The sequence below is a fragment of the Scomber scombrus genome, chromosome 1 (genome assembly GCF_963691925.1).
Source record: "Scomber scombrus chromosome 1, fScoSco1.1, whole genome shotgun sequence".
In the NCBI taxonomy this organism is placed as follows: domain Eukaryota; kingdom Metazoa; phylum Chordata; class Actinopteri; order Scombriformes; family Scombridae; genus Scomber; species Scomber scombrus.
In genome coordinates, this window is record NC_084970.1 from 36,294,563 (window position 1) to 36,304,283 (window position 9,721).

At 39.3% G+C, this 9,721-nt stretch overlaps 1 protein-coding gene across 2 annotated transcripts in view; it reads right to left on the bottom strand.

The window, feature by feature from the left end:
- The window catches only part of LOC133977911 (up-regulator of cell proliferation-like), a 50,289-nt gene extending 43,333 nt beyond the window's left edge, over positions 1-6,956 (bottom strand). Inside the window, exons 1-3 of one of the 2 annotated variants that reach the window (XM_062416247.1) lie at positions 6,915-6,956; positions 6,725-6,811; positions 1,019-1,073 (exon numbers count right to left, since the gene is read on the bottom strand). In XM_062416247.1, coding sequence (XP_062272231.1) covers positions 1,019-1,039 — 21 coding nt within the window. In that variant the 5' untranslated portion in view covers positions 1,040-1,073; positions 6,725-6,811; positions 6,915-6,956. Of the gene's footprint in view, positions 1-1,018; positions 1,074-6,724; positions 6,812-6,914 lie in introns of those variants that run through there. The other variant, XM_062416325.1, reaches the window with a different exon arrangement.
- Between the last annotated feature and the right edge of the window lie 2,765 nt (positions 6,957-9,721).

Below are 9,721 nucleotides of genomic sequence, written 5' to 3' on the forward strand. Positions count from 1 at the left end.
AGCAGGACACAAGCTCCAGAGCTGCTTATGTGGTTGGACAAAGGTTACTTCCATCAAAGGCCTGAAAATACACCAAGGCAAAAAAGGGTGCCTTAAGAAGGGTCAACAGGGAAATTGCATCGACAGTTACTTTCTGAGAAGCAGGTCGAGTCAGTCGACTGAAGTTCAGCAGCAGGACACAATCCACAGCCTGCAGGACATCAACACCCCTGTCCCAGAGGAGGAAGAACTAGGCACGGGAGAGCAACCTGAACCCAACCCATTACGCCCGGCAGCGGAAAAGAAGATCCAGGGCCAAAAGCCATTAATCAAGTGGCCAAAATCCTGCAATAAGACACTGTGGAAGGAGGTCAACACTGATCTCTGCAACATCCTAGAAGGGATCAGAGGCACCACCATGAAGAAGTTGGAGAGATTGGGCGATCTAATCTATGCTTATGGAGTGGAACGGTTCGGAGTGGTCGAAGGCAAACAATCTACTCCGTCTATCCCCAGTAAGTCCAGAAGGCAGACAGAAATAGATCGCCTGGTCAAGGAGAGGAGGCAGCTGAAGAAGCAGTGGAGGAAGGCCACAGAGGAGGAGGAGGGCATAAACCTGTTGAAGGGAGAGATCCAGAGCAGGCTTGCTACACTGAGGAGAGCTGAAAACCTACTGAGGAAGCGCAAAAGGAAGGAGCAAACAAGATCGTGTTTCTACAAAGATCCCTTCAAATTTGTGAAGAGCATCTTCACAAATGTGGCTCATTCTCAAATGAGTCCATGGCATCTAGGGGGTGAACCTGGGACGCTGGGATTCACTGCTGAACCCTCTGGAGGTGTCGTGGGTCTATCAGTGAAACACCCAAGAAGGAGGGCGCCCACTTGATAACCCAAGGATGCCATCACTTACTTGACCTTCCCACATAGTCTCAGTGGTGCCTCATGTATGTATGTAACAAGGGATATCAACATCTAGTCCTACACAACAGATCATTAAATCTACATGAATTAGTAAACATCTCACACACAGAATACTTACTGCAGGCTGAAGAGAGCACATTTCATACAGGAGACAGCCAAGGGCCCAAATATCACTGAAAGTCAGAGGAGAGAGCAGACAAACAGACAGGATGGGATCAGTTCTCTGCGTATCTCAGTTTCATTGCTGAAAAAAAAATAACTTAGACATTGAGATTGAGTGGTTTAAGTTTATTGACAACACTCCAATATATTACGTAGATGATACCCAATAATAAATCCCTGCTGAGCCAACAAACCCAGACAGCCTTCACCAGGGGTGTAGCACCAAATTCTGGGCCCCCATACATAAGCCTCCTGAAGGGCCCCCCACCCCACCCTAGACCCACCCCCGCCGCCCCCCAAACACACACTATACTCTACCCTTAAGATGTTTTACTGTGGTTTGTGAATTGTGTTGTTTTCAGTTTGAGCTCACAGTATTGGAGATCACAAGGCCTAATTAATGACCCCCAAAGTAGACTATAACACAACTGTTATAATTTACTTCCTAGGTTACTTCAAAAAAGTAACCTAGGAACCCCCTTCAGCTGATTGGGATGCGATCTCACGCCAATCTTGGGAGGTCTGATTAAAACCTTGGTATTTCATCTATCATAATGGGCTTTAACATTTGGGATAAACTAACCTGTCCCTGAAAAAAAAGTTGTAAGCATCTGGTTGCCTAGTCTTTGCTTCTTTCCTTCTCCTCTCTCTCCTTTCTCTTCTGGCAGCCTGATTTACTCTTTGAGAGAGAAACATTACTGCATAGAGCACTGTGTAGGAATGAGTCGCTTAACAACCATAGACTGTTTATAAAAAGTTAGCAACCGTTAGCGAGTCCTACCAGGCGGAATGAACCATTCTGCATTTTTGCAAGGGGGTGCAGGTAGTCTCAGACAGTCTTAATTTGATTAAAGCAACCTTATTATTGAACTTTCATAGCAACTTTGATTTTATTTTAATATTTATGATGTTGTTTTTTATAACTGATATATTTAAACAAAAGCCCAGGGCCCCCCTGTGCTTGGGGCCCTGGTGCACCATTCCAATTTCTCCCCCCACTTCGACGCCCGTGGCCTTCATGACTGCCTGTCTGGCCTCCATAAGTAAGTAGATGAGTGGAAACTCTTTAAAACTGAATGAGGACAAAATTGAAATACTTTGATTGGGACAAAATCAAAGAGAAATACAATTTTTAGTAAGTTCAGGAGCCTGGATCACCAGAAAGTGAAAAATAGTTTTAGATATTTAGATTTAAACCCCATGTTAATAAAGTGATCCAGACAGCTTTCTTCAACCTGAAAAATGTTGCCAAAGTACGACCATTTTTAACCCAACATTATGTGAACTAAGAGATCACATCACTCTCATTTTAACTGACTCCAGTGACTTCCTGTTTCTTTTAGAAATGATTTTAAAGTCTTTTTAATTACCTACAAAGCTCTTAATGGTATAGCACCTTCATACATCTAAGACTTTTTAAAATATCCAATCACAGAAAGGCCTGAGATCCTCCACAGCTGATCATTTGATCACGTTCAAAGCTCCACAAAGAAAGAGAGAAGCTGCTCTCATGATATATGCCTCAGCACAGGCCCTTCTCATCCTCTATTCGTATGATATTATTACACCGTTCGATAAAATGTTGTGGAAAGAGTTCACCTTTATTGCTCACTGGCAGGACTGGCAAAACATATAAAACAAACTGTCGATACAGCACCAGGCGCACGTGTCAGTACCTGAGCTCTGTCTCACAACCCAGACAAACTTCTTCTGCTGTTAATTAGCTGGCAGTACTTTTAGACAGTTTCACTCTGCCCCCTGCTGTCGGGTATAATTACACATGCTGAACCAAAGTAACTGCATATTACTGCAAACACTATACAAAATGTAAATAGATGTTACTGTAACATAAAATATATTTTCAGGTGTTACAATATCGTACGAAAAGTTGTGCACTACTTTTCGTACGATATCATATGAATTTAAATACATGCAGTAACATGAGGGATCTTTGCCTCTGCGGAACCAAGTCTTAAAATAGCCCCAAAGTTTAATCTATTGATTAAAATCCAATAATCTACGAATATTATATATTACTTTAAAAATATAAACGCTATATTATTAAACATTTAACCAGGAAATTTTACCCCTGTTGTGTCTTTATAAGTCCCAGAAAGATAATTCACTGATTTTATTTATATCCTCAACATTTCTTAACACAACAACAAGAAAGCGTCCTGGATAAATCAACAAAATGTTGGGTGAATGATATGACCATTGGTTTGAATTATTTCACCTTCGAGTGAGAAATACGTTTTGTTTCTGCTGTTTTGGACATTAGCAGGAGTGGCTACTTTAGCCTACCCATGAGCCTCAGGGAATGTTACTTGTTGTGAGGAATAAAAAGAGAAAGAAACGTTCATGTCTCAAATCTTCTGCTGATAGTTGTCTACAGCCTCTGCAGCTCAGATACACACTATGAGGATAATAACAGGGCTGTGAAACAAGAGTTTACATCAGTAGGCATTCCCAGTGATGTCATGCGCTCCCAGAAGGGAACCCCCCCCCCCTCCCTCCGGCCCCTCCCACGTTTTTATATTTCATTGAGACAATCTGGGACAGGAAGTACTACACTTCGTCTACTTCATCGCTCCACCAGCCAGACACACCAGCGATCCCACGAGTGTCTACATTGAAACTACATCTAACTACATGTAAACCTGGATTATAAAGTTTAGACCAACCCAGTCTCACAGGAGGTAGTGAGATAGTCACAAAATGTGTTATTCTTTTTAACTATAACCACTTTATTACTCAACATTTTATGAGATTTTATTCTTGTTTTTATTCATGTATTTTAATTTTATAATTCCGGTGAGTAGACCAGAAAACTCACCGCCCAAATGTTGTTACATTTTTCAGTTTGAGGTTTTCTTTGAATGATATATTTATCATTTAGCAACACAGAAACGTGAACATGTCCTTGATAGATCAAAAATATGATTGGTTAATATTAAAGCCATTCTATTAAATTATTTCTCCCAGGTAAATAAAAGTTTTTGTCAGGTTTTGATGGCGGAAGTCGAGGGAAGAGCAGTGTTGGGGGTGTGTTCGACTACTGTTTAGTGGGCTTCATTCCATTTCAAATTACCGTCTTTAGTCAGAACCTGACTCCAAACGCCTCTATCTCTGTGTGAAGTTGTTCATTTAATTTCATATTTCATATGACGATGTGGCTGACGATATTTAATATGAAATCATCTTTCTTTAAAAGTCTTCCTCAATAATATGAGACACGCACTCTAGGGTGTGTGTTCACATGTGTGTGCTCTAAATCTTTACACTTGTCACTTTCATATATTTAATCAAACTGGATTTTACATTTGGCAATACATCCAACCCTTACTGTTGCATAATCATAAAAATACAACAAATATCCAGGGTTGTGTAAATACCTTATGTATCACTGAGAATGGGTCTAACCCTAACCCTAAATCAAGCACTTTAGGCCTTCTTTAAAGCCTGAAGTGCTGCCCTAGATTGTCATCAGTATTATAATCTCTTAAGGTGACTCATTTTGGTCCCTAGTTCCACTAAAAAATAAAAAACAAACAAACAAACAAACAAACAAAAAGATAAATTTTATCAATTGGTAATCCAAAGTGCTGTTGGACACTAAGCCTGGGTGTAAATGTCTGATAAATTGCATTAATATTCTCCTACACAGTATTGTTTTCATGTGTTAACAAGACATTGTAAGCCTACAGTGCCACCTTGTGGTCTGTTCCGCTTTTATTTTGAAGAGCGCAGTTTTCTTCTTCTGAGGTTTTTGGTGATGTTACATTTCCTGCTACACTCTCAATGATGTGCTCAGGCATCGTCGGAGGAACGGTAAAAACTTGTAAACACACTAGTTATTTATCATGTTCATCTGTTTGAATCTTGTTAGGAAAGAGTTTACATTGTGATTTACCTTATTATTTTTGTATTGTTCGTACCTGTTATTTCTAAGAGCTCCGAACTGTGAGGTGTGTGTGTCGAGCTAGAGAGCATGCTAGCTGAAGGCGGAAACTCTTTAATTAGCGCCTTTGGAGAGCGGAATGAGGTATGAAAAATGTGGAGTGTGTATTATTATTAGATAAGATATTGATTAAGAAATGAGAATGTCATTACTTGTTTATTAGTTAATTGCACATGTCAGGATAAAAGCAATATATTCTTTCTGGAACAATTATAATATAGTGTATTTCATTTATAAGAAGCATGTGATACACTTGTCATAATAGCTTACAAACATTTCATTTCACATTTCATTGGTATTAGTTGGTTAAAATGATTTGTATTGGGTGTAAACATGATTAATATGTGAACATGATTTATGTGTGAATTCTTTGTGAAACTACAGAGAAGCATTTTGTATTTTTTCTGTTTTATTCTGTAGTTTTCATGGTGCTCGTTGAGAGAAATAAATAAATGGACAACCGTTTGAAACTCTCTGCGTCTTGATCTATAAATCCAATGGGCCGCTACACTGGGTATACCCATGCTCTCATTCAAGCGAGATTCTACTTCGCTCAGAAAGTTAGCATGGCCACCAAGATCATATTTTTTAAATTCATATCCATATTATACGAATAGAGGATGAGAATACGTTGACCAAAACTGTGGAACACCCTGATCTCGTAAACTATATGGGGAACCACTGTGGACATATTTAAATAACTTAAAACATACCTTTACAGCAAAGCTTTTAATTAGTCTGTATTTTTAATCTTGTGTTAACTTATTTTTATATAGTTTCATTGTTTAATCTTTTTAACTTTTACCTCTTATTTAAGTTTTTTTTTTCCTCTATGCTTTTGAATTTTACTTGTTGTACTTGTTTTTTTCTTATTTTATTGTTTAAAATGTAAAGCACTCTGAGCTGCATTTTATGTATGGAAGGTGCTATATAAATAAAGTTATTGTTATTATTATATTTTTTAAAAACACAACATATTAGACTATCAGTTATTGAATGGTTGAGTCCTGGACTTATGGCCATTGTTGTCCTTGACATGTTGCTTAATTTACATGCATACTTTAAATGTATACTTTATTGTCCTGAAGGACATTTGTCTTTGGCTAAAAGTGCTGAATACAGCTGCACATAAACAACATACATGACAGACACAGTGACAGGACCAAAAAATGCAAACAGTGAACACAATAACATAAGTATCCAATGAGGTAGGTGAGTTTCATACTGCACATAGTTGAATATTGCACGTCTTCTTAAATAAACATGTTAAGATAACATATTATACAACATATTAAGGCACAAGGTAAAGAAGAAAATAATTACAATAAAACTACAATAAATACGCTACATAAAACCATTCAAGTAAAACCTATAAATGAAAACCTAAGACATGAACAATAATAAATATTAATAAATAGTAAGTCTGTCTATCCATCTATATCCATTTACATTCATGTACTATAATTGCATTTACTAACTTAAACTTCTTTCCCGGAGTTCTCTGTGCTTTCTCGTCTAACAGGTAACCCGGAATTATTGACGTCAGGATGACAGATTCATGCCGTGGACCCGCTATTCTCCCGTCCAGTACCTACTAACTTCAATGTTGATATTCTTTTTCAATGTACTTCTCTCTGCTATCCTTTCTCTCTCTTTACACCATAAATGAGACAAACACAACATAGTGCATCAAGTTAGTACCTTTTGTTGTTGTATGGTTTGTTCTCACAGATCTCTGGTGGTAGGTAAAGTGGTGTTCCTATGCATGTTGTTGCCAGTTCTCCAGTGCTGGAAATGATGAGAGAATAGAAAGCGGATTGTATTATGATTTACTATTTCCATTTTAATCTTGGCTCTACAGAGATCTGCAGTCAGATGACATTTTACAAACCTGTTCAGCACTTTTGCAACTCCAAAGTCCCCAAGCTGTACAGTCCCATCTTTTGTCAAAAATATGTTCTATGTAGACATCATAAAAGACATAATATCATTATCATGAGGCTATACAATACAGATAAAAATACAGCATCACTGAGGGAAGATCATGTGATGTATGAAGTAATACCTGTGGTTTTAGGTCCCTGTGGAGAATGTTGCTATCATGGATGTGTTTTAGTGCCAAACAAATCTGCACAAACCAGTCCAAGATCTAAGAAAGACAGAGGAATGTAAAGACACACTTAGAGTATCAACTTCAACATTACACATTGTTTGTAATTCCAATGACCAAAAAAGCCAGGAAATAATGTAAGGACATTAAAAAGATTTTAAAGACATATACAGTTAAAGACCGTTGTTATGATTGGATGTTATTACATGTTTGCCCACTAGGTGGCAATAGCGGTTAGTAGTTAATGAACAATACTTAAGTGAGTAATTGGTAGAGTAAGAGTATACTGCAATAAGCCACATGTTATGGCGCTTTTCCACTACACAGTTCCAGCACGACTCGCCTCGCCTCGGTACGGTTCCAGGAACCTTTTCCATTACAAAAAAGTACCTACTCAACGTGGACGGGGTCGTCATAGCAGGGCTCCGCGAAACTGCCGTGACTTCGTTTTATACGCGACACAAACACATAAACAATGGAGGACATGGAGGCGATGGTGTTCTTGCTGCTGTATGAGGCTTTCTGTCACACACAAAGCAAGAAAATTGAGCCGTATGGCTGTAACGCTGTTGTTGGTATTTAAAAATAGCGGGTTTGATTCTTGTGTGGGACGGCTCATGACTCTTCCAGCGACAACTCTTCTGACCAATCAGCGGCCAGCAGTCTGTGTCACATTTAGTCCCGGCTTGGCTCGCTTGGAACCTCACCAGAGCAGGTACTAAAAAAGTACCAGGTACCAGGTACTTTCCCTAGTGGAAACGCAAAGAGAACCGAGGCAAGTTGAGGCGAGTCGTGCTAGAACTGTGTAGTGGAAAAGCGCCATATGTTGTTGACTGGACAAATAAAGAAGCTAACTGGAATCACTTGGCCTCATACTTTAAAACACAAACATAACATGGCACCAGGGGGGTATTCCAGAAAGCGGGTTATGTGAAAACTCAGAGTAAGTTAACCCTGAGATGAGGGAAACTGTGTTATCCGTTCCAGAAAGAGAGGTAACTGAAACTCTTTCTTTAAGAAACCCTGAGTTTCTACCTGTCTCCTCCCCCCTGAAGCAAGCTGCCACACATAGATTGTCCGTTTCTTCGCAATCCGATAGATATCAAGGCAGAATTAATTCGCAATGCCTTATGTCGGGAGATGTATTCAGGGCTCAATTGGATGTGCTTTCATTCCGAGATGAATATCTGTTAGAACAGTATCACTGTTCATTATACATTCAATCATTTCTTAACATTGTCCGGCCATATCTGCCTTCTTGTTATTCTTATTTTTAAGAAGTATTTTATTTAATATTCATGTACACATCGTCACATGTTAGTCTTATAATCAATGACTCCAATTTGTATAATAAGTAAAATTATGTTAAATAAAAGTGTTAAAATAGTTTAAAATGTTAATCTACTAAGCAGGATATTAAATGAGAGGACATGTGTTAAACAGCTTTCTGTTTGAGGTTTAAATTACTACATGTTGAAGTAGCCACTGAATGAATATTTACTTTGTTTAATACCCTACGTCAAATATGAATAAAATCAAAGCGAGGTACAATCATAGCCCAGCAAAATGTGCCTTACTTTTCTGAATTATTTTTTTTATTTCATTTTTAGCTGCTTCCAAATACATTACACCACTTTTTCACCTGTATGCTACAATTTTAAGTGAGGTAAGTTAAGTCAGTGGAGTGGTGCATTAAAACTTAAGCATTGACTCGGGCAGCAGTTTTCTCCCATGCCGCTTCTCTCTCCTTAGCGTCTGAAGCGGTGTTACTTTTTGTGAAATATATGATCATATTCGCCACAGGCATGCAGGGGGAGCTCCAGTTAGTTTTCTTTCTCAGTAGTTGCCATGGTGAATCAAGATATCGGGGCTCCATTGATGATGGCTTTGTATAGTGGTCACGCACGCGCTAAACTCAAGGTTAACATACTCAGAGTTGATTTACCTAATTCAGATCAGCTGTTCTGGAACCGGATACTCAGAGTTTCCCATGTCAGAGTAAGTCAACTCAGAGTTCAGGGTTAGACTCAGAGTTTGTTGCACCTCGTACCTGGAATACCCCCCAGGAGTAAACTGAGAAGGACGACGATTTGAAACCACCGTAAAGTTTGAAACTAACGGGGAATGTGGACGGAAATTGGTGCACCTTTAAACAGCAGTTCCACCTGTATGTTGCAGCCTGGAGACAAAGCCGGATACAAGAAAGGTAGCGCTGCTGCTAACGATAGCTGGGCCACAGGCCTTAGAAGTATATAACCCGTTGGTGTTTGACATTCAAGATGATGGTGAAAAGTTGGATGCAGTGCTCAGTAAATTTGATGCTCACTGTTCTCCGAAGACGAACGAGACATACGCAAGGTACGTCTTTCGGTCTCGTACACAGCGGCAGCATGAGCCTTTTGATAGCTTCCTGATGGACTTGCGGCTGAAAACCCGATCATGCAACTTCGCAACGCTGACAGACTCCATGATCCGGGACCAGATCGTTTTCGGCGTGGAGGATAAAAAGGTCAGAGAAAGGCTACTGCGGGAAACGGAGCTGATGCTGGAAGCAGCCATTAAGATCTGCAAGGCCAGTGAGCTGTCCC